This window comes from Nelusetta ayraudi, unplaced genomic scaffold, assembly GCF_046127955.1.
Source record: "Nelusetta ayraudi isolate G7.1 ecotype Tasmania unplaced genomic scaffold, CSIRO-AGI_Nayr_v1 ptg000019l, whole genome shotgun sequence".
Lineage (NCBI taxonomy): Eukaryota > Metazoa > Chordata > Actinopteri > Tetraodontiformes > Monacanthidae > Nelusetta > Nelusetta ayraudi.
The window spans coordinates 2,479,804-2,503,794 of NW_027466069.1; the positions used below are offsets into that span (position 1 = coordinate 2,479,804).

At 49.4% G+C, this 23,991-nt stretch overlaps 1 protein-coding gene across 4 annotated transcripts in view; it reads left to right on the forward strand.

The window, feature by feature from the left end:
• kmt2d (lysine (K)-specific methyltransferase 2D) overlaps nucleotides 1-20,594 on the forward strand; it is a 28,077-nt gene extending 7,483 nt beyond the window's left edge. For 3 of the 4 annotated variants that reach the window (XM_076026267.1, XM_076026264.1, XM_076026265.1), the window contains exons 17-55: nucleotides 12-176; nucleotides 390-499; nucleotides 664-708; nucleotides 806-994; nucleotides 1,088-1,249; nucleotides 1,347-1,469; nucleotides 1,614-1,735; nucleotides 1,852-1,987; nucleotides 2,074-2,160; nucleotides 2,250-2,327; nucleotides 2,471-2,629; nucleotides 2,733-2,802; nucleotides 2,958-3,196; nucleotides 3,292-3,365; nucleotides 3,738-3,788; nucleotides 3,902-5,512; nucleotides 5,606-5,791; nucleotides 5,944-6,080; nucleotides 6,329-8,067; nucleotides 8,158-8,281; nucleotides 8,408-8,489; nucleotides 8,602-8,668; nucleotides 8,786-9,018; nucleotides 9,104-12,127; nucleotides 12,229-12,378; nucleotides 12,479-12,643; nucleotides 12,743-12,890; nucleotides 13,376-13,457; nucleotides 13,560-13,732; nucleotides 13,839-13,963; nucleotides 14,042-14,171; nucleotides 14,575-14,696; nucleotides 14,787-16,218; nucleotides 16,955-17,091; nucleotides 17,842-17,972; nucleotides 18,086-18,371; nucleotides 18,716-18,789; nucleotides 18,893-19,001; nucleotides 19,615-20,594. In XM_076026267.1, the coding sequence (XP_075882382.1) occupies nucleotides 12-176; nucleotides 390-499; nucleotides 664-708; nucleotides 806-994; nucleotides 1,088-1,249; nucleotides 1,347-1,469; nucleotides 1,614-1,735; nucleotides 1,852-1,987; nucleotides 2,074-2,160; nucleotides 2,250-2,327; nucleotides 2,471-2,629; nucleotides 2,733-2,802; nucleotides 2,958-3,196; nucleotides 3,292-3,365; nucleotides 3,738-3,788; nucleotides 3,902-5,512; nucleotides 5,606-5,791; nucleotides 5,944-6,080; nucleotides 6,329-8,067; nucleotides 8,158-8,281; nucleotides 8,408-8,489; nucleotides 8,602-8,668; nucleotides 8,786-9,018; nucleotides 9,104-12,127; nucleotides 12,229-12,378; nucleotides 12,479-12,643; nucleotides 12,743-12,890; nucleotides 13,376-13,457; nucleotides 13,560-13,732; nucleotides 13,839-13,963; nucleotides 14,042-14,171; nucleotides 14,575-14,696; nucleotides 14,787-16,218; nucleotides 16,955-17,091; nucleotides 17,842-17,972; nucleotides 18,086-18,371; nucleotides 18,716-18,789; nucleotides 18,893-19,001; nucleotides 19,615-19,707 (12,370 nt within the window). In that variant the 3' untranslated portion in view covers nucleotides 19,708-20,594. The remainder of the gene's footprint in view (nucleotides 1-11; nucleotides 177-389; nucleotides 500-663; nucleotides 709-805; nucleotides 995-1,087; nucleotides 1,250-1,346; nucleotides 1,470-1,613; nucleotides 1,736-1,851; nucleotides 1,988-2,073; nucleotides 2,161-2,249; nucleotides 2,328-2,470; nucleotides 2,630-2,732; nucleotides 2,803-2,957; nucleotides 3,197-3,291; nucleotides 3,366-3,737; nucleotides 3,789-3,901; nucleotides 5,513-5,605; nucleotides 5,792-5,943; nucleotides 6,081-6,328; nucleotides 8,068-8,157; nucleotides 8,282-8,407; nucleotides 8,490-8,601; nucleotides 8,669-8,785; nucleotides 9,019-9,103; nucleotides 12,128-12,228; nucleotides 12,379-12,478; nucleotides 12,644-12,742; nucleotides 12,891-13,375; nucleotides 13,458-13,559; nucleotides 13,733-13,838; nucleotides 13,964-14,041; nucleotides 14,172-14,574; nucleotides 14,697-14,786; nucleotides 16,219-16,954; nucleotides 17,092-17,841; nucleotides 17,973-18,085; nucleotides 18,372-18,715; nucleotides 18,790-18,892; nucleotides 19,002-19,614) is intronic. The other variant, XM_076026266.1, reaches the window with a different exon arrangement.
• Nucleotides 20,595-23,991: the final 3,397 nt, after the last annotated feature.

Below are 23,991 nucleotides of genomic sequence, written 5' to 3' on the forward strand. Positions count from 1 at the left end.
TGTCTGTGCAGGTGTGTGTGCTGCGTGCAGTGTGGTTCCAACTCGCCGGGTTTCCACTGTGAGTGGCAGAACAACTACACTCACTGTGGCCCTTGTGCGAGCCTCGTCACTTGTCCAGTGTGCAGAGAGAACTTCATGGAAGAGGAGCTGCTGCTGCAGTGTCAGTACTGTGATAGGTGGGTTCTGCTCATTAGCGCGTCACGCACGCCACAGACTGACAGACTAAAGCATTTATGAGACTGCTGCTAATGAAGACAAGCTGGGAATGGATTATTTATGTATTTCCCATGTCATGAATATTTCCATTAGATCTCTGATTTGCCACTTGACTCGGTGTAAAAAGTATCCACATTTGTGCATTTTGTGTGTGTGTGTGTGTGTCTGTGCAGATGGGTCCATGCTGTGTGCGAGAGCCTATACACAGAGGATGAGGTTGAACAAGCTTCTGATGAAGGCTTTGCATGCACATCCTGCACCCCATATGTTCCAAAGCCTGTGGGTGAGTCATGAAACGAATCAATTTCATTTTTGCTTCATTTTATTTTTTATGACAAACACAGCAATTAAAGGTAATGACAGAATATTTGTGTTTATGTAATAGAGCTCTTTTCTGTTTCATGTACCTGTGATTTACTTACCTTTAATTAACTTTACTTTTCACAGTAGTGGAGTCTGCAATTATGGCTTCAATAAAGATCAAAGAGCCAGGTGAGTTGTCTTGGCTTGTTTATGCATAATGCATAAAGTTATCACCTTTTAAAATGTTTCTGGTTATTAACATCGACGCACAAATGTCACTTAACAGAACCGCAGTTCTACCGGTTGGAAGGCGTGTGGCTGACAGAGTCCGGCATGTCTCTGCTGCGAAGTATCTCCATGTCTCCTCTCCACAAGAGACGTCAGCGCCGCTCCCGCCTGGGCACGTTGTGTTGTGACGGAGGCTCTGACGGGATGGAGCTGAAGGAGATTGAAGGAGACGGTGAGGAGGGAAAAGGTTGGCACACCCTTCCAGTCGTTCAGTCGTCGACAAACATTCTTTTAGTGTTGTAGAATTTCAAAAGTGGTGTTTTTTTTTTGTAATTTGCAGGGGAGCCAATGGAGTGTGAACCTAAGCTGGAGAATATTGGGAGCCCTGATCGAGACGGCGGCGCCGAGGGAGCTGAGGGCCTGGCTGACTGCGACGGTCTCAAAGGAGGAGCCGAGGAGACGGAAGATAGCAAAAAGAGAAAGCGGAAACCGTACAGGCCTGGTCAGCACCCCTTGATTTTGAACCTGCCTTTAATTTTAACATGCACGTCACAAAAGTCACCACATATATAAAGGTATAACTCCAATTGCTTTGCCAGGAATCGGAGGCTTCATGGTGCGACAAAGAAAATGTCACACGCGGCAAAAGAAAGAATTTTTTGCTCAGCTGGCGGGTGTGACCACGATAGATGGGCAGCCAATAGGAAGAACTATTGATGAAGGTAAGTTAACAAGTCTTTGTCGGTCATGATCAAATAAACCGAATAAGACAATGAGGTGAAGCAGTGTGACTGCATTTTTAGATATTTCTTTTACGAGAGTTAATGTGTAAAACTTTGGTGACTTAAATTCATGACTGTGCCCAGGACCTCACCCTGACACCGATAACATAATGGATCCTAAACCCGGGGAGGGTGAAGAGCAGGCCAAGAAACGCAGAGGCCGCAAGAAGAGCAAACTTGAGGATATGTTTCCAGCTTATCTTCAAGTATGTTAATGCTCACACAGCCTATTAAAGAACATGTTTTTTTCCAAATTTATGCCCAGTGATCCAGTTGGTAGATTAAATTTTGTGTTGTATGAATCTGCTTGTACTCGCTGTAGGAGGCGTTCTTTGGCAAAACCCTGATAGACTTGAGCAAGAAGGCCGTGATGATACCTCCAGGCCAGAGGTCAGGCTCATGCCCTGTTCGACCTGCATTGCCGGCACCGCCAGGAACCAAAATGACTGTTTCAGAATGTAAGAATTTGAACTTAGCAGTATGTTTCAGTCTAAATAATAAGAGGGTTGGACATGATGTGTGACATTAGTACCTTCCTCAATAGCTGATGCCAAGGACGGTGTGGTCAAAGAAAACTTTCCTCTCAAACAAGAAGGTGTTGATGGTCCCCAGGCTCAGGGAGAAGGTGCAGGTAAATATCTGTTTTGATGCTGACGTTGGCAGTTGGGTGTGAAAGTCTTGGATTTTTGCTAAAAGTGTTGTTTTTTTTTATTATTTAAGATACTGCTGCTCCATCTTCATCTTTGAAGGACCCGTCCTCGACTGATCCTCATGACTCCGATGCAGAAAAAACTGAAGGTGTGTGTGTGTGTGTGTGTGTGTGTGTGTGTGTGTGTGTGTGTGTGTGTGTGTGTGTGTGTGTGTGACCTTTGTAAATCAGGTCAAGATGTAATGTTCTGTGTCGCACATCTTACATGATGTTGACCTTTGATAAATGACAGGTCTTCCGCAAGGAGTGGTCAGTCAGGATTCTGAACAGTTCTTCAAAAAGGTTCTGGGATCATCCGATGGCTCCTCTCTGGGCAGCATGAAACCCATCTTGGAGGGAAGTAAGGGGGAACTCAGCCGTGCCCCTCTGCCACAGAGAGCCCTTCTTTCAGGTACATACACAGGGATCTACTTGATATATAATGGATAACAAGTGGGTGCAATAGAAGAATTTGGCTTCTACAGGTTTTAAAGAAAACCGATGATCTTTTTCAGGTTCCCTGCCCTCAGCTGGAGTGATGGACTCCTTTCCCGGCCTGTCCCAGTCACCTTTCTTTGACATGAGGTAAGGCATGGGTCGTAGTAAGGGAGCCAAATATGCAGTATCGCAGCAAATGTTTTTGTAAATTATGTCCTGGAAGCAGTTTTGATGTCCAACTTCAATTTTTAAAACTTGTGGTTGATCAGTCATGCAGACTCATGGTCTCTCTTGAAAAACAGGGACAGAGGAGGACTGTTCAGTCCAGACGGGGGCGAGGAAAGTCCATGGGCCACTCCCTCCACTCCTGCTACCCCTTCATCACCACCCACCCCCACGGAGGCAGAGGGCGACGGGCTCTCATACAACCAGCGCAGTCTGCAGCGCTGGGAGAAGGATGAGGAGCTGGGCGAGCTTTCAACCATTTCCCCCGTTCTTTATGCCAACACCAACTTTCCCACTCTCAGACAGGACTACCCAGGTAAGCGTTGGATCAACTATCTTAAGGCTCGTACAGTTCAGCTGCTCCACTTCAGTGAATACTGAGCGAGTTGTTTATCATTCTTCCTGTCGCAGACTGGGCCAGTCGCTGTAAGCAAATCATGAAGATCTGGAGGAAAGTATCAGCAGCCGACAAGGTCCCATATCTGGTAGGTTCTTTGATTTTCACATGTAAACATCATTCCTTTGTCTGTAGTCACCAGTTTTCCTTGCAATTCTTCAGAACACAAAGTTCTAAACTAAGTCTTGTTTTCCAGGCACTTGCTAAATGGTGCGTAGCCATGTTATCTGTATTATATCACACACGCTCGCCTCTATGCAGAGAGCTTTTAAAAAAAAAAAAAAATAAACAAATACATTTCAGAAATCTTGACAATTGTTTAAAATGTGTGATGGCTACTGCTCCAATTAACACTTTAATACATTTTCATTTTATTGTTGGATGAGGTTGTGAAACAAAAATGTATGTCACTTACTCCTGAATTATATATTTACTAATCTTTTTTGATTTCTTCTTCTAGCAAAAGGCCAAAGATAACCGAGCAGCTCAAAGAATTAACAAGGCACAAAAGGTAAATTGATATTTAAGTGTGCTTTTGTATTTTTAAGGTAGACAATTTTATGTTTTTCAGTGGAGTTGTGGTGCTGAATCTCAATGCTCCTCCGCTCATTTGTTGTTTTGCAGCAAGCGGAGAGTCAGGTGTGCAGGCCAATCAAGCAAGAGCCAGGTCGGATGAAGGGAGAACGGCCCAACTTACACCTCCAGATCCCCCCACCGTCAGGCTCCACATCCGTCTCCTCCCAACCCAGCTCTGCAGAGAGCCCTTTTCCTTTGCCTCCAGATTCAGGATCATCCTCAGTCTTTTTCTCAGATGGACCCATTAGGACCCCAGGGTCGGCTGAAATCCGGACAGATCCCTTGGCCAAGTTTCCTCCTCAGTCACCTCACTCTCACCCAACGACACCCTTCCCACATATGGGGGCGAGCCCTTTGCCGCCTTCTTCCTCAGGTTTTCCCGCTTCCGGCCCACAGGGCCATCCTCAGGGACGGCCATCCAGTCTTGGCCCCTTCGAAATGCAACCAGGAACTCCTGGAACCCCCAGACGGGCTCAACAGGTTGACCCTTACTTCAGATCACAATTGCAGCAGCAGCAGCAGCAGCAGCAGCAGCTGCAGGGTCATCTACCACAATCACATCAGGGCTCTCAGGAGTCCTTAGGACATCCTGAAAGTCCTCATCCAAGAGGTGCTGGGCTTGGGGAGTCGCCCATGTTCTCACCCACCCACAGTTCCCATTTTGGAGACCCTTTCAGAAACCAGCAAGGGATGGGTAGGGCAGAATATGGTTCATCTCCATCACACTCTGCACTGGCTTCCTCACCTGCAAGCACAGGACAGTACAGGGCTGAAATGAGTGCTCCTTCTCCACGGCCTTCTGTCGTGGGAAGGCCTGACTTATCCACGGGTTCCCCTGCCGGCATGCTAGAGCCTGGAAATTGCCTATTCAAAGCACCAATGACACCTCGGATGCACCAAGGTGAGGGCGGGACACTTCCCCTGGGAGCGTCACCCAGCCATCACTCTGAAGGCTACAGACAGTCTCCTTCCCACCCTTTCTCCGACCCCCACACTCCCAGGCCACAGTCGGGTGACAATTGTTCCCTTGGACTGCAGAGACACTCAGTAGGTCAGCAAGACACTTGCTCCAGGGTGCCATCCAGCCCGCAGTCCCAGGGCAGCTGTCAGTCTCCTCACACTCCCGGCGGCCTCTCCAATGATGCGTACTCCGGCCAGTCTCCAGCCACACCTCGTTTTCAGTCTCCGGACTCCTGCTCTCAGCCGTCTTCTAGGCCACAATCCAGAGACGCTTTTGCGACCATCCACAAACCGCCTCGTCCTCCCTCTGTCGCGTCAGAAGGAGGTGCAAGTTACAGGGGCTCGCCTCATCACAACCAGGGGCCGCCGACGCATCCTAGCAACGCGGACCCGCTCGCTGGAAAGCCTTCGGCAGCTGCTACTTTGAGTTGCAGCCCCGGCACAGGAAGCTTCCCACTTGGCCAACAGCAAAGTCAGATGATGCATGGTCATCCTCAGCAGCAGCCACAGCTACAAAGTCAACAGACGCTCGGCGGGGACTTTAACTCTTCTGGATCTCAAGAAATACCAGCTGCCCAGCCCCCTGACGTACCGCATCAACCAGCTTTGCAAGGACCTCAAGAAATGCCTGACCTGTCAGCAGCGCAAGACCCTGCATTGGTCGGCCTCAGCCCCTCTGAGTTGGAGAAGCACAGACAGGTAAATTAGTTTTGGCATGAAAGAAAACACAATCTCCTTCCAATCTGCTTCCACCCAGCCCCAATTAATATTACTATTTCATTTTTTTTTTAGCGGCAGAGATTGAGGGAATTTTTGATAAGACAACAAATGCAAAGAAATTCCATGAGACAAGAGAAGGAGGCTGCAGCTGCAGCAGCTGCAGCTGCTGCTGGCAATGCATCCCCTGGCTGGTCTGGAGGAGAAATTGGCACCTTTCAACAAGATAAGGCTCATAGAGCACCACCGCCTTATCCACAGGTATGCACATCAATTTCACAAAGTGATGTAGAAAACTTACAAACTAACTTATAGACCGTTTGAATCAGTTCTTCAGTTATATAATATAACTACTACTAAGAATTAATTTTTATTTCCTTGTTTTCTTTCTGATGTGTTGTGTTTGTCTTTAGGACCGCGTTGCTACTGCTGCTGGTGCTCAGGGTCCTGCAGCTGTAAAGACGCCCATGGCTGTCGGAGGCATGGAGGACAAGCTCATTTGCCCACCACCTGCAGGAACCCCTGGCATCATAGATCCTAGTGCATTAAGGTACGGTTTCATTGAAGTGTGTTTCCATTTGGTGTATTTATTTTCTACAATAAGAGATGTTTTCAACAGTATAAACAGTAGCATTGTGCAAAATCTTGATGTTGGATCCTTAAGTCATATTTTATGAAATGTAATACTGCTAGAACCGATACAACACCAATATATCACTGTTTCTCAACAGATTCAACCACTGCAACAATAAGAGTTAAATCTAATATTGTTTTTGATTTGTCTTTCCTGTCTTACAGGCAACCAGGGCCCACAAGACCTCAGGGGATGTTTAGCCGTCCACCTTTCCCTCCTCAGTGGCAGAACCCGGCGCAAGGTCCACGAAGGTTCCCTCAGCCTGACATGGAGGCCATGGGCATTAGGCATGGTATGAACCCTGCTGTTAATATCCAAGGTATGGATGGCATGGGAAACCCTCACGCCATGATGCCAGGGCATGGAGGCGACACCATGCAGCCAATGGGTCAAGGACCTCCACCACAGTTCATTGAGTTGAGACACAACTCGCAGAGGCTTCCCATGCGACCTCAGTTTATGCCCCGGGCACCCCAGCCCAGGCCACGCCTCTTTGTTCCCCAGCAAGAGATGACTGCACCTTACATTTCGCAACATCCTGTTCCTCAAGCTGGTGCCATGCAAACCGATGGGGCTGGCAACCCACAAATGGGGCTTCAGCAGGGTGGACTCTCGGTTTTACTGCCTCAACAATCACATCAGGCCCACCTGCAGCACCAGGTGCCTGTTTCCAACCCAAACATTGCCTGCACCGATCATCATCAGCTTCCTCAACAGAGCACAGTTGCAGGGCCCCAGCCTACCACAGTAGCGGAAGAGCTGCCGGAGCCTGATCTGGAGGGTCTGGCGGACCCTTCGGCCGATGGAGGGGTTGAGGACGAGGATGATTTGGCTCTTGATTTGGATCCGGACAAAGGCGACGATGACTTGGGAAACCTGGACAACCTTGAAACCAATGATCCACATCTGGACGACTTACTAAATAGTGACGAGTTTGATCTGTTGGCTTACACTGACCCTGAGCTGGACCAAGGAGACCCCAAAGATGTTTTCTCAGACCAGCTGAGGTTGGTAGAGGCAGAGAGTGAAGCGCCATCCTCCTCCTCAGGATCGGCTCTAGTTAAAGTTGAAGATAAACCCAAGGTGAAGCAAGAACAGAGGTCTCTATCAACAGGTCCTGCCACTGTCGGGGGGTCTGTGGACCGACTGCAACCCTCAGCGGAAACTGTAGACGCATGCAAGATCAAGGAAGAGGACAAGAGTCTAACATCTCAGCTTCAGCCTGGACAGACGGTGGTCAAGGATGAAATAGTGGAGGCGGTATCGATGCTTCTTGCACCATCAGCCAAGCCCACACAACCAGAACACCAGGCAGCGCCTCTCAGTTCTGTTCGGCTAGGTGGACTTCAGTACCCCCTGCCAGGCCAAGCCGATCCGTTGCCGTTTCCTCCAGCCACTTCACATGGAGATATTGGCGATGACACGCTGGAGCTTCCTGACGTTGGAGGGCAGCACTCGCCCGCCGTAGATCTGGCAAAGGTGGAGAGCTCTTTAGACGGCGAATTGCCTCTTCTGATACAGGATCTGCTCGAGCACGAGAAGAAGGAACAACAGAAGCAGCAGCAGCTCAGCTCCCTCCACCAAGCCGGCATGTCTCCTTTCCCCTGCCTTTCAAATCAGCAGCCGAACCCACAGGTCCCAGGACAGGTCATGCTTCCACCCCACCAGCGTCCACCAGGAATGATGGTTCAGCCTGGAATGGTGCCTCGTGCGCCTCACATGTTACAACAGCAGCAACAGCAACGGTTAATGGGAGGTGGACTGGCCCCGCAGTCTCACATGGCAATGGCCCAGCAGCAAAACATGCTGAGGATGGGGCAGCCGGGGATGCACGCCGGCCATCAACAGCAGCCGGCGGTGGCCAAACAGTCGCCTCTTGCCAACAACTTCTTCCCAGATAAAGGTGAGCGACATTGTTGTCACTTCTGATGTTGTTTCTCTTGTAAAATTTGAAGTTGATCAATATCTTTTTTTCCAATTCTTGTTTTTGCAGATTTAGATAAATTTGCAACTGATGATATAATGGATCCAATCGCCAAGGCAAAGATGGTGGCACTCAAAGGTATTAAAAGAGTTCTGGCACAGGATCCAATGGTCGTTCCTTCAGGAGTAAATAGGTACATTTTCTTTAATTCCTCTTTTCCTATGTTTAGAATGTTTTTTTTTGTTTGTTTTTTTCATATTTTTAGTCTTAGGATCAATCGTTCTTATTAATTTCTCTCCTGTGACTGGTTTCTCTCCAGACAACAAGTCTCTCTGCTTGCTCAGAGGCTGGCCTCTGCCCCAGCCACAGATCCGGGTCAACCTCCATCGGTGCCACCAAAGGTAATTATTATTTATACTATTTATTTTATTTAACTGCTTGGAAGAACTGACTTGTGTACTTAGTGTTAACCCCACACAGTTGACTTAATGACATTGTTTCCTTTTTGTTTAGGAGGGAGAAACAAGTGATCTCACTAAGTCAAGGCCTAATCCTCCACAGTTTGTACAAGGAATTATCAGTATGTACAGCGTTACTTATTTCTCATTTACAAAAAACTTTATTGCAAGTCCATAAGAAAATTGTTTACTGTTCACATAATCTTGCAAACATACTAAGGTTGTCTCCTGTGTTTTAGATGATGCAGAACAGCACCAGTATGAGGAATGGCTTCTTCACACGCAGCAGTTACTCCAGATGCAGTTGAAATTCTTGGAGGAACAGATTGGAGTCCACCGCAAGTCACGCAAGGCACTCTGTGCTAAGCAGCGCACTGCCAAGAAAGCTGGCAGGGAGTTTGCAGAGGCAGATGCTGAGAAATTAAAGTTGGTCACAGAGGAGCAGAGCAAGATTCAGAAACAGCTTGACCAGGTTTGGAGGAATTAAACCAAATCTTGTTACTTGCGGAGCTTGCAAATTTCTAAAGTAACTTACTGTCATGGTTATTCTGCTTTAGGTGCGCAAACAGCAGAAGGAGCACACCAATCTGATTGCCGAGTACAGAAGCAAGCAGCAGCAGCATCAACAAGGCTCAGGACTTCTTTCCCAAGGTCATCCTTCCCAGGGGGGGCCTCCCCACGTGTTTCCCAAGATGCCTGGGCAAATGGTTATGGGCCAGCAGCCAGCGCCTGTAATGGGCCAGCAGCCAGCGCCTGTAATGGGCCAGCATCCGGGCATGATGCCGCAAGGCGGAATGCCTGTGCGTATGCCCCAAGGGCAGTCTTTTGTCGGTGGACCCCAACCTCAGCTTCCTTCTAATATGGGAGGCGGCGGTATAAGACCTCCAGGCCCCCCAGGGGCACCAACTGGATTCTATCCGCAAGGGCCTGGAATGCAAAGTGCAGATGCGAGACTCATGCAGGAGAGACAACTTCAGCATCGGATGCAGATGGCAAAGCTGCAGCAGCAACAGCAGCAACAGGCGATGATGGGCCAGCAAGCAATGCAACACCCAGGTAATCAGCAGCCACAGCCTGGCATGATGAGTCATCCCCTAATGACACAACAACAACAACAACAACAACAACAAGCCAACGCTCAACAGACAATGTTAGCCAACCAGGGCCATCAACAGGGCATGATGCAAGTTCCACAAGGAATGGGAGGAGGGCAGCCTGTGGCTCCCCTGCCGGCCGGTCAGCCCCTTAACCACGCACAGCCCATGATGGCTGCACAGCCGCCGGGCATGATTGGCAACCAGCAAGTTGCAATGTCACAGCAACAGAGGCAGCAAGTGATGTTGGGTCAGCAGGGGATGGGAGGACCCCCCGGTCATCCTGGCATGAGGGGTCCACCCGTTCAGTTGACCCCACAGCAGCAGAACATGCTGGCCCAACAGATGATGGCTTCCCAGCAGCAGCATCATCAACAACAACAACAACAACAACAACAGCATCATCAACAACAACAACAGCATCAACAACAGCAGCTCAACGTTGACAACAATTTGGTTCACCTCAAGCAACAGCAAATGGCACAGAAGAGTCAACAACCACAAGGGATCAATCAACCCACTCAGCAAGAGCAGGAGGCCCTCTCTCAGCCCTCCACACCACAGATGGGCTCTTCGCCCTCAGCCGGGAGTGTCACGCCTCAGCCACAGGGAGCTGCAGACGGCCAAAATGCTGCCCACAAAGAGATGGGGATCCTTAGCCCGGATTCAAGGTCCCAGTCGCAGCACAGCGGGCCCTCCACTCCAGGTCAGGTCAACCAACCAAGCGCCGCAAATGATCATCAAACTGACATGGAAAGGCAGCAATTACAACAGCAGCAGCAGCAGCTAAATCCTCATTCTCAACCTGAGCAGCAACCAGGTTTGATGGGAAACCAACCATTTGGTATGCAGCAGCAGCAACAACAACAGCAGCAACAGCAGCTTCCATTTGCTCACCAGAGGCAAGGCTCTCTTGGTGGAGACAAGCCTGGTTTGATGGTTGTCAAAGAGGAAGGAAAACCAGTCGACATTTCAGCTCAGCAGCAGCAGCAGCAGCAGCAGCAGCAGCAGCTTCTGAACGCCATGCACCAGTCGCAGGATCCCAGCGTGCAGCAGCAACAGGCCATGGGCCAGGCTCACCCAGTGCAGCAGCAGCAGCAAATGATGATCGGCCATAGTCCACAACAACAGGCTCTCATGGCCCAGCAGCAGAAGCAGCAGGCCATGATGGGCATGATGAGAGCCCAGCAGCAGCAGCAGGGCATGCCAGCGCAGAGGCCCGGGCTGCCGCCGGGACAGATCCGCACCTCCATCAACATCCAGGCCATCATCGCGCAGAACCCTCAGCTGCGCAACCTGCCCCCCAACCAGCAGTTGCAGCACATCCAGGCCATGATCGCCCAGCGGCAGCTCCAGCAGGGTCAGATGCTGCGGATGTCAATGGGTCAAGGCCAGCTGGCTCAGATGAGACCTCACATGGCGCCCGGCCAGGTCCCACACGTCGCGCAGCAGATGCCGGGGATGGAGGGCCAGCAGATGCTGCCCGGTGCCATGGGGAAGCCGGGCATGGTGGCCAACCAGCAGCAGCCCGGCATGCTGCAGCCCGGGGTCGCCCCTCCCATGCAGCAAGGCATGATGGTCCCCGGGCAGCGGCAGCCGCAGGTGCCAATGCCCCAGTCGCCCCTGGACCACGGCCGCATGCTGATGCCGGCCTCCCCCCGTCAGCCGCTGGCCAATTCGCCCGGGGATCCGCAGCGGCACGCCTTCAACCAAGCCATGGGGATGCGTCCGCCCACCCCGACTCAGAACCAGCAAGCGCTGATGGCGGCCGCAGCGGGACGCGTGCCGGGCTCGCCGTCTCACGCGTACTCCCCGAGGGGTCCCTTCGGCATGAGCCCCGCCCACCCGGGCTCACCACATTCTTCCCACATCCCATCACCCTCCATGGGAGACAGCCGGGCCGGCAGGGGAAGTCCATACAGCCACATCAAGGCGTCTCCACTCAGGTCACCCGGAGCCAAGAGTCCACTCGACTGCATCGGGATGAAAGTAGAGTCTCAGATGTCAGGGGGCGATTCCCAGGCGCCCTCAGTCATTCCCAACGGTCCGCAGAAGAGCGGCGGTGCCGTGCAGCAGTTGCACCAGGCGGTGGAGGGCCACGCCCCCCACGCGCAGCCCGTCTCCAGAGCAGGGGAGCTGTGCAAGTTCACCCTGCAGAACATCAAGCAGGAACCGGGAGAGATCCAGTGTGACGGCGCCGCACAGGCCCACGCCAGAGCTGTGAAGCAAGAAAGCAGCGGAGAGACGCTCACCCCTGGCAACAACAGTGGCATGATGAATGAAGGGAATGCGACTGGGGACCCGGCGAGTCAAGGCCTTCGATCTGAGACCGGACAGCAGCTCCTGCAGAAACTCCTCAGAACCAAAAACCTACAGCTCGGTGCTCAGAGGCCCTCTGATGGCATTCACAGCGAGATCAATGGTCACATCAACAGCAAACTGGCGATGCTGGAGCAAAAACTTCAAGGGACTCCTCAGAATATGGAGGTATGGTTGACTTCAGCTCCCCATTTAGTATCCGTTATGTTTGTAAATACAGTTCTTTTATGTTATTTCTAACCTGAATTTGTGTTTCCTTACTTTGCCAGGATTTGCAATCCATTACAAAAAGGGCTCCTGTTCAAAAGCCAAAGCGCACAAATAAGGCACCTGGAGATCGAGGGCCAAATGCAAGAAAGAAGAACAAGAAAGAAGATGTTGGCAGAAATGCAGAAACTCTGATAAAGCAACTCAAGCAGGTAAAATAACAGCAAATGTGAATAATGGTTACTTAGTTTGTTGGTGCTTTGGATTTTGAGAGGCTACCTGCTACTTGGGCTAATTCAATTCACCTTCCAGGGTCTCTCTCTACTGCCCCTAATGGAGCCCTCCATTACTACCAGCCTGGACCTGTTTGCTCCTTTTGGAAGCAGTCCAGCCAATGGCAAAGCCCCTCTCAAAGGATCCTTTGGAAATGCAGTGCTGGACAACATCCCAGACTACTATTCTCAGTTGCTGACAAAGGTAACGCTGCACTGGCCTGTGCTCCAAATGGCTCATTTTGCAACTCCACAGATTTGGCGAGTCTGAAGTTAATATTATTGTTTTGTGATTTTGTTGCAGAGTAATCTCAGCAATCCTCCAACGCCTCCATCCTCCCTGCCACCTACTCCCCCGCCATCGGTGCAGCACAAACTGCTGAATGGAGTAACCGCTGGGGAGGAGCTCTCTGGGGGCCAGAAAGACCCGGAGCCTGCAGAGGAACCAATGGGTAATGAAATAACTTGGCAGCCACTAGCGGTGTTTCCATTAGCCCTAGAATTGCACAGGACTTGAATATCGCAATAAAAAACTGTTTTAGTGCCTAAACTTATATTATATTTCGCAAAAGTGAAACACATTTTTCACATTTACACGTCACAGGACTTGACATGACCAATTCACTTTAAGTGAAAATGGCGCATTATGTTTGGACCGAGGAGGAGACGGAATATTTTTTACGTAATGCAATTAAGTTAAGTAATTAAAGAGAACGAAATATAACCACCCTTCTTAACAGCAAACATAATTGTCATAAATGTCGCGGGACGAGATTTTACGAGGCTTATGCGCTTCACACCATTCAATGGAAACACCGGCAAATCGCAATTGTGCTTTGTCAAAATTTTAGAAATTAAAAATTATTGGAAGCGCAGCTACTCTGGCATGTCATTTTTTTAAATGAATGATAATCATTGTCTCATAATTCCATGACAGAGACAGTTACCGAGGAGGTGAAGAGTGTCGACATTCTTGCAGCTCTCCCCACTCCGCCACACAACCAAAACGAGGACATCAGGTACAGCGAGTTAAATCTTCCCTTTTTTTTTTTTTTGCAAGCCACAACTTCCTTTTTCCTGAGTGACTCTTGGTTACAATGAACTGTGTTTCTGTTTACCAGGATGGAAAGCGACGACGACGACACCTCCGAGAGCATCATCCCGGCATCGTCTCCGGAGAGCAGCGTGGCCGACGAAACCAAACGCTTCCCCCACCTGCGGGAGCCCAAAGAGGAGGAGAGCGAGAGAGCGATATCGCCCATCATTCCCGTCATCCCTCGCACGGCCATCCCAGGTACCCGCAGCGCTGCTAACGCGCTCTGATGAAGTCAGCCAACCACGAGTCACTGTCGAATTTAATCCCGCCCCAAAAATTAAATGGTGACATTTTCCTCTTTCAGCGTTTCCAGAAAGCAAACCGGTGGAAGAGGACGACAGCAAGGCCGTTTCCACGTCCAACCACTGCGACAAGGCCAAGAGCAACGAGGTCTCTGTCACCTTCACGCTGTCCTCCGCTGCTGCTAAGGTATGAGATGATTATATCACAGCGGTTGAAATGTTCTTAGTACATCAATAAAGATTTATTTTTTTTTTTCACTTGCAGAAACTGAACCACGTGATGATGGCGATGGCCCAGCTGCTTAACATCCGGATGCCAGGTTCTCACGAGCTGACTCTCCTTCCCCCAAACCCAGACGTGCCCGGGGTTGATGGGAAGGGAGCCGGCCAGTCAGGTAGAGGCTTCATCTTCATCTTCATCTGTGTTCAAATCAAAATAAGTCAGCAAGACTTCAGGTCAACAGGTTTCAGTCTTTCTTGCATAAACGAAACAGATGGAAGTTTTCCTCTGTCTGCTGCCCCCTTGTGTCACCCACTCTCTCCTCCTCCTCCTCCTCACGGGGAAGTAGCAAGCGCTCACAACGTAAAGCAGCAGCTTCCTCTTTTTCTTCTTTTTCTTCTTGGTCTTCTGCGGTTTTCCTGAGCAGATTACAACAGGCACTTCTTCATTGTTGTCACAATTTCAACTTCTCCAAAACCTCCTGCCTCTTCACTGCGAAAGAAGCCGGTTTTACAGCAATTCCACGTCACTGGGGTCTCAAATTCGCCAGTTGATGCCGATGTACCGTTCTTCCGCAGGGGCTCTGGGGACGGCGGACGGCGCGTCACTCAGCCAGGACGAGTGGCTGAGACAGTTTGACGTCTCTCTGCCAGGCTGCACACTGAAGAAGCAAGTGGACATCCTGGCGCTCATCAAACAGGTCAGTCGGCGCGTTTTGCGTTTAAGCGCCGCGTCCTCTCCGCCTGCATCTGTGTGCAGCCGCGTGAAGCTCACGGTGTCGTTCTCGCAGGAGTTTCCGGACAAAGAGGACAAACCCACGCAGCACTGCTACACAACCAACGTGAGCGACTTGGACGTGCGCCACCTCCCTCCCATCCCGGTGGAGGAGTCCCCGCCCCCGTCGCCATCGCCGCCGCCGCCCTCGTCCTCCGACCCGGTTCCGCTCAGCGAGGCGGACCCGCAGAAGAAATCGTCCCCTCCGTCCCCGTCTCCCTGCAGTCCCGCCCCCATCCAGCCCAAAATCGAACCCGAAGCCGAAATGGGTCCTGCGACGGAGCCCGAAGCTGCCGAGCCAGAGGCTGCCGAGCCGGAGGCCGCCGAGCCCGAGGCCGCCACCGCCACCGCCGCTGCTGCTGCTGCTCCGGAGCCGACCGACGCTCCCGCAGCACCCTGCGAGCTCCCGGGACCCGATTCTCCTGCCGCCGTCAAGGAGGAGGAGACGCCCACCGACATCACGCAGCCTCCCGAGGAGCCTCCCAGCGCGGCCAGCGCCTCCCCCAAGCCCATCAAACAGCGGCGATCCCTGTCCCCCGACGACGGCGAGGAAGAGGAGGAGGACGACGAGGTGGCGCCAGTGGCGGTGCGTCCCAAGCAGAAGCGGTGGAAGGGGATCCGCTGGAAGCGGCTGCCCGGCGTCATCACCATCCGCAAGGGCGGCTCCAAGCGGGAGAGCGGCCGCGAGGTGTCGGAGCTGATGGAGCGGCTGCGCATCACGCTGCGGCCCGAGCGGCTGCCGCGCGACAAGCGCAAGTGCTGCTTCTGCCACGAGGAGGGCGATGGCGCCACCGACGGCCCGGCGCGCCTCCTCAACATCGACGTGGACCTGTGGGTGCACCTCAACTGCGCCCTGTGGTCCACCGAGGTGTACGAGACGCAGGGCGGCGCCCTCATGAACGTGGAGGTGGCGCTGCGGCGCGGCCTGCGCACGCTCTGCGCCTACTGCCAGCGCACGGGTGCCACCGGCGGCTGCACGCGCCTCCGCTGCCCCAACGTCTACCACTTCGCCTGCGCCATCCGCGCCCGCTGCATGTTCTTCAAGGACAAGACCATGCTGTGCACGCAGCACAAGCTGAAGGGCCCCAGCGAGGACGAGCTGAGCGCCTTCGCCGTGCTGCGCCGCGTCTACATCGAGCGCGACGAGGTCAAGCAGATCGCCAGCATCCTGCAGCGCGGTGACCGCGTCCACCTCTTCCGCGTGGGCGGCCTCATCTTCCACGCCGTCGGCCAGCTGCTGCCCTCGCAGATGGCGCACTTCCACTCGGCCACCGCCATCTTCCCCGTCGGCTACGAGGCCACGCGCATCTACTGGAGCACGCGGCTGCCCAACAAGCGCTGCCGCTACCGCTGCCGCATCAGCGAGGACGAGGGCCTGCCGCTGTTCGAGGTGCGCGTCCTGGAGCACGGCCTGGAGGACCTGCACTTCCGGGACTCCACCCCAGACGGTGAGAAGCCACACCCCCAGATTCCTCCCCTCAAAGTTTAAAGGTCACGTTTGTAATATATGGAGATTTTGAGAGGAAAGAGCGACAGCAAGTGGTTACGATTTAGATTTGACCCTTCCGAGCTTGCCAGTGAACTACGGTGGCCTCTGCATACAAACCTGGATACTGCGTCCACCTTCTTCCTCTTTGGTAAATTTGAGGATTGTTTCTAAATACCAAACTTGCTGTCAGACGGTCTGGATTTGTCCACACCAGCTACTTCTAAAAATCTGGTGGTGCACAAAGGCAGCTAACTGGGAGCAGGATGCTTGCTATATGTATTTTTTCATATATATATATATATAAAAAAGAAGCAATTGCTCTATGGGCAGGAAAACCAAATTACTTGTATTGTACTGCAAATATCCACTTTTATTTGTCTAATTATGGGCAATATATTAATTTTTACTCACTGGACCTTTAAATGATGCGTGAAAAGCGTTGAATTTTCAATGACAATGTTGAACGATATTGTTGATGCCGACGTTGAATTGTCAATTGTGGTTACACGACGTAAGACAACGAAACACTGTCACCTCCTGGCACTAGATGGCAGCACCCTTGTTGCACTTTCTCAGGTTTTTTTTCCCCTTGGGCCTAAATGCTCGTTTGTGTCGTGTCGCTTTGGATGGAGGCTTCAATGAAAACAGTAGACCAGTGGAGTCTGAGAGTAACGGCCTCACTGTGGCGCTGGCAGGTATCTGGGACCAGGTGGTGGAGGCGGTGGCCAACCTGCGGAAGGAATCGTCCATGCTGAAGCTGTTCACCGAGCACGTCAAAGGGGAGGAGATGTACGGCCTGACGGTGCACGCCGTCATGCGCATCACCGAGTCGGTAGGAGAGCGCCGGAGATGTTTGTTCCTGTCACTCATCCTGTCGTCTCCCTCTCCCCCAGGCGTGACCGACGCTGACAAGCTCGGCTCGTCTTGCAGTAGCACTGCTGGACATGTCCTGCTCGCCATACCAATGAACTTAAAGAAACATTGACCGATAAATGAAACGCATGTTTGTCAAAAAACAGACGATAGTGGGAGAAAATGAAGCGCGCTGCACGAGTTTATTCATTAGTGTGCACACTTAATGTCCTTTCTTTCTTTCTCACTTACTTTCTTACTTGTGCACCTTAATATTTTTTCATTCCTTCTTTCTTTTTTCCTTCTCTGTTTCTTTCTTTCCATCTTGTTTTCTTACTCACTTACCTGCTTGTGCACCTTAATATTTGTTCTTTCTTTCTTTTCTTTCTATCTATCTATCTATCTTTCTATCTACCTTTCATTCTTTCTCACTTACTTTCTCACTTGTGCACCTTTACATTTTCCTTCTCTTTCTTTTTTCCTGCTTTGTTTGTTTATGTCTTTCTTTCTTGCTCAATTACATACATGCTTTGTTTCCATCTACCTTTCTATCTTACTTTTTACTCATTCACTCACCTCTGGACCCGTAATGGTTTTTTCTTGTCTATCTATCTGTCTTACTTTCTCACTCAATTACTTGCTTGTGCACACTTATTGTTTTTTCTTTCTTTCTCTCTCTCTCTCTTTCTTACTTCCATGCGTGCTTACTGTCTTTCTTCGTGTGCTTCAGTTGCCTGGGGTGGAGGCCTGCCAGAACTACCAGTTCCGATACGGCCGCCACCCGCTGATGGAGCTCCCCCTGATGATCAACCCCAGCGGCTCGGCTCGCTCCGAGCCCAAAGTCCCCACACAGTGCAAAAGGTGAGGAGGCGCGTCTCACCGTCGAAGCCGTCCGCGGTCAGAACCGGAACGCCCCTCACTCTCTCTCGCTCTCTCCCGCTCTCTCCCCTGCCGCTGCCGCTGCCGCTGCCAAGGCCTCACACCCTGAACAGCACCAGCGTGTCCAAGGCCTACCAGAGCACCTTCACCGGGGAGCTCAACACGCCCTACAGCAAGCAGTTTGTCCACTCCAAGTCCTCCCAGTACCGCCGCCTCAAGACCGAGTGGAAGAACAACGTGTACCTGGCGCGCTCGCGCATCCAGGGCCTGGGCCTGTACGCCGCCAAGGACCTGGAGAAGCACACCATGGTCATCGAGTACATCGGCACCGTCATCCGCAACGAGGTGGCCAACCGCAGGGAGAAGATCTACGAGTCGCAGGTTCGGCCCCGCTCACTCTGTCTCTGTGTGGGTGTGGGTGTGTGTGTGCGCTTTCTCGCCAGTGTTCCTTGTTGTGTGGGTGTGTGTCTGTCTCTCTCTCTCTCTCTCTGTATTTGTCTCCCTCTCTCTCTTTGTATCTGTCTCCCTCTCTCTCTCTCTCTCTCTCTCTGTCTGTCTGTCTCCCTCTCTCTTACTGTGTGTCTCCCTGTCTTACTGTGTGTGTGTGTGAGTGTGTGTGTGTGTGTCTCTCTCCCTCTCTCTCTCTGTCTGTCTGTGTCTGTCTGTCTGTGTGTGTGTGTGTGTGTACGTGCGTGTCAGTTAATGCCGCTCTCGTCCCATGGCAGAACCGAGGGATCTACATGTTCCGCATCAACAACGAGCAGGTGATCGACGCCACCCTGACGGGCGGCCCAGCCCGGTAGGTGTTTCCGCTCCCGCCGCCGTCTCCCTCTCCGCTCGAGTCCTCGTCCTCTCTTTCTTTCCCTCATCCTCTCTTCTCCTCCCTCCTCCCCGTCACGCAGCTACGTCAACCACTCCTGTGCCCCCAACTGCGTGGCCGAGGTGGTGACGTTCGACAAGGAGGACAAGATCATCATCATTTCCAGCCGCAGGATACCCAAGGGCGAGGAGGTGGGGCGCCACACCTCACACACACACACACACACACACACACACACACACACACACACACACACGACTTCTCCACAGCTTCATCTCTCACTCTGGATTCCAGTGGAGGATCCTCAAATCTCCAAAATGCTAAACTAAACTGGAATAATTAGCTCTGTGTTTACTGTCGTCAGCAAAAAAAAACAAAACAAAACTTGCTGCCAATGTGCTACAAAAAAAATGTTTGTGCACTCGCAGGAAGTCACTTCCTGAAAGCATGATGATTGCTCTAAACCAGTGGTTCTCTCAACTGGTGGAGTCTCAGGACCCACGTTGATTTCCTCATCATCAGTCGTGACCCAAATTTATTCCGCTGGCCCACTTTCTGTCATGTCTAGTTACGAAGTTATTGAATTTATTGAATTGAATTGGGTCCTGCAAAATAAATGGCCAACATTTTCTCTATAAATGTATATATTTTAAAATGCCCTCTTTTTTTTTGGAAGAAAAAAAGTTAAACTGCCCGCGAAGCTGCGACCCAATCAAAACCAGCCACTGTTAGTTAGCGGGTTTATTAGCAATTAGATCGTTTTTCATCCATTTAACTCTGAACTCTCTCTCTTCCCACTTGCAGCTCACATACGACTACCAGTTTGACTTTGAGGACGACCAGAACAAGATCCCCTGCCACTGCGGCGCCTGGAACTGCCGGAAGTGGATGAACTAGTGGGAGGAGGATGAAGAGGAGGAGGAGGAGGAGGATGGGCTTCTCCCCGGTGCCAGAACGCTCGCTGCGCCAAAGCCTTTTTTTTTTTTTTCCGCTAGTTTATTTTTTTGTTTTGTTGTTTTTGCATCAAGCATTGCCAGTGCATAAGCTGTTGGGAAAGATTGGGCGGAGGGCCCCCCGAAGGTCCCAGAAGGTCCCCGCCCTTCAAAAAGAGACTCGTTGACACCCGTAGCCAAAGGTTTGCAGAGCATTAATCTACCAGAGCGACCAGTGACCTTCCGTCGGCCGAGCGCTGACTCGCCCTCCTCCCCCCCCCCGACCTCCCTCCTAACCTCCCCTCCCCCCGACCCTCAGCCAGAAACCTCCAGACTGTTCTCAATAATCTCACCGTGGCTGGAAAAAAAAAAAAAATCCTCAACACCAACCAAATAACCATCAGCACCGTCTGACGCCGACACTTTCCACCGCGGAGCCGACCCACCCGAGCGGCTCTGTCCAAAAAGCCATTTGAAAAAAAAAAACAACAACGTAGAAACAGACGACGACACACGAACGAACTTAACGATGCATCTTTTTTTTTTTCCTTCAAATTTTAATTTAATTATTTTGTTCTAAGTCGGACCTATCTCCCCCTCTCACCCCCCCCCCCCCCCCCCCACCCCTCGCCTCTCAGATGTATTATAACAAAAGGCACTTTCCCCCTCCCCCCCCCCTCCCTCCCTCATCAAGTCATCACTGAAGACGGCAAAACGCGGATATTCGGCTAGCTAGACAATCCTGATGCGGCTCTGAGGGAAGAGAACCGCATACGATCGATGGATGAAATGAACTTAAATAGAAAATGTATAAAAACTAATAAAAAAAAAAAAAAAAAAGATACAAAAAAATGTTGATATAAAGATTTGAAGATGCTGTTGACGTGCGGCTCCCGAGGCAGCGGACGCTGTGACGGGGAGTCCCAAGGTGGGTTTAGTGGAGAAACCCAGTCTACCTCATCAGTTGAAGCGGGAAGTGACTGCTTTGTATTAAACTCGGAGAAAAAACAAAACAAAACAAAAAAATATATAACGAAGAAACAACTGTTAACTGCTACTGTGGACTGGGGGCGGGGGGTGGGGAGGGGTGTTTTTTTTTATGGGTTTAGCCTTTTTTTTTTTTTTTTTCTTTCTCGGACAAGCAGGGAATCTTAAGCAGCAGGTTTGCTCTCTACTCTATGCTGACGACGATTTACAATAATGAGCCAACGTCACTCTTTGCGAGTTGTTTATACAGAGGAAAATATATGACAGTTTTAATAAGATATTGCATTAAAGTCACAATCAGAAGCTCGGCGGGCGTCGCGTGCGTCACCAAATCATCCTGTATATCGGTGTAGCTTTTTATTCCCCCCCCCCTCCTCTCCTCTCCTCTCCTCTCTCCTTATTTATGCATCTAAAAAGAAAAGAATCTTGATATTAGCTGTGTGGAAGCACAATAACATCCACCCTTTTCCTTTATCCTGTTTTATTTTTGTTTTGCGTGCGACGCCGTGGTGCGAGCGAACGGCTCCGGCACCACCGGACGTCTCGTTGTGTTGCGGGTGGATGCATGATGACTACTGTCCTATGAGATGTTTTGTATTTGAAAACTACCCAAGACAACTTTTCTTTTCTTATTCTTCTTCTTCTTTTTTTTTTTTTTAAATTTCCTTGACTTTTTAGAATCATGCCTCTTCCTCTCTCTGCGTGTTATCCAGTGGACTGTTGTTAAACTTTACTGTAGTAAGTCTTCCTCTGCCCGAGTCCAGCCTGCAGCCTTTCTGCTTCCTCCTCTTCCTCTTCTTCCTCCTCTCTATGCTTTTCTAGTGCTGGGACTCTCCTCCAGAGGCTGAACCGCCAGCAGGGAAAGACTTATTGAATTAAAAAGGGCATTTTTTTTTTTATTTTGTAAGGTGAATGGAAAGTCTATAAAGGGAGCTTTACTTAAAAAAAACCCCGAACCTCCATCTTCTCATACTACTTTGTTCCTTCCTCCCCCTCCCCCTCCCCCCTGCTCCTCCTAACCTAAGACCTCACGTGATTTTAAAAAAAGAAAAAAATGCAAAAGTTGTACAAACTGTATATATGGTTATATGCATCGGGTGTTTTTGGAGGCGGGGGTGGGGAGGACAGCGATGACTCTTTATCCAGCCCCCGCCCCCTCCTTTGTAATCAATAAAGTCAAAAAAAAAGTGTAGAGAAATAAAATCGAGGAGTAAACGAATCAACCACTGGATATCATTTTAACAGATAAAGAGCTGTGTATATATATAAATATATGTAAAATGGCAAACTAATATCTTTATGTATATGAACCAGAGTGTTTTTTTTGCATTGACCTGTTTTTTCTATTAGTGGTTTTTTGCTACGAGCTCTCAGAGACGAGTTTATTGAATTAGGTTTGAGGAAATAACACACGGCGGGCGGTCGTCGTCCAATCAGCTGACGGCTTGTTGGGGCCGACGCTCGTTGATAAGACGTGGGGGGGATAAAAAAAAAAAATCACTTGTTTCGTCGGAGCAGTAAAATGGTGCATAGCATTTGTATTTATGTAAGATTGTTTGTGTTCATTTCTCTTTTTTTGTTTTCTTTTTTTAATTTATGCTACTGCTTGTTGATTACCAAAACCTGTCCTTTTTAAACGGTCACAATTGGATTGAATATACTCTTGAATGGAAAATCTTGAACTCCTTTTAGACTTACTGTTAGTGTTTTTTGCTTTTCTTTTCATTCGTTTTTTTTATTTTTTTTTTTTTATTTTTTTAAATATCTTCCCTATAGAAGTGAATGTGTTGGTAAAACCTTGTGAAATGGTTACTTGGCCTCATGTATGTTATGATGTAGTACTCAAAGTTAATCTTCTACTTAACCTGGTGATGAATTGCACTCTCATTGTTATGACGGAGAACTTAAAAAGCGGTAGATATCGATCGAGTATCCAAAAGCAGCGATGCTTTTTTTTTGTTTCTATTTTTCAAGGGAAAACCATGACGAGACTTTTACGCCGCTCACTGGATTTTTAGCCTGAATTAATTTTTAAACGTCTCTGAATCTTAATTTAAGTTCTCTGCGTATCTTTATAATTTAAAAGTTTGCTCAAATTGAAGGTTTTTATTAACCTTGCCTACTTTTTAAAAAGAAAAAGAGATGTTGCATCTGTACAGCAGAGATACTTTTAGGGAATATGAATAAATATAATGATAATTTTTATTGTATGTGGCATGTTTTGTATGGATATTATTTTGAATTGTACATATTTTTTTCAGTACGCCAGAGTTTGCATCTCTTTATATACAGCTTCTCCCTCTTCCCCGTCATCTTATTTCTTTGTCTGCTTTTGTTTCTTGTAAAGGAAAATAAAATGCATTTTAAATATGTGTCTGCTTTTAATTCAATGACTTATAAAATGAGGCTTCCTATTGGTCACTGTAAAGCGAGACTACTTCCTATTAGTCAGTGCAAAACGACCCAACCTATGTCGATACTGATATAGACCACTGCGTCTCATAAGAACTTACCATAGGACGAGTCTTTCGGTGAGTTTTGGGCAATTCGAAGTATTTTGATGTTTGTTTTTTGGTTTGTTTTAATTTTCGGGAATCCGAAATCCCGCGCCATCTCACGCTAAGCTAAGAAAGGACGGTCGTTTTGGCGAGTTTCGGGCTGACTAAAGTATTTCTTTATACTTTTCTATAGCTAAATGTAGAAAGCAGGCGCAACAGGTGTACACGACAACTAAAATCAAACATCAATGGACCACGTGTTAGTAAACACGTGCGTGTCAGAAAGGACGTCATAAAAATGCATTAAAATTCGGGTCAAAAGACCTGCGACAAAAAAAAAGCATTCTTACTTAAGTGACTGTTCTTGAACGCAGCCTCGGATTGTTGCCATTGTTCCATGGTTCGGCCTGTCAATGCGTCAAACGCACGAGGTTGTCAAAGCTCTCCGGGGGAAAAAAAATCGAGTCGATGTGGCAGAAGGCTTGGCGGCGAGACAGCAATACTCCTCACTAATTTAGACCTCACTGCAACATTTTCACACTTTAGAAAAAGTACGGCAAGCAAAAGGACGGACTTTCTTCCTTAGGGCAGATTTTTTTTTTTTTGACTTGGTTAAAAAAAAAAAAAAAAAAAAAAAAAAAAAAATATATATATATATATATATATATATATATATATATATATATATATATATATATATATATATATATATTTTAGAATGTGGTACCTTCAGAATCAAGACAAAAAGTCGTTCACACCAGGGG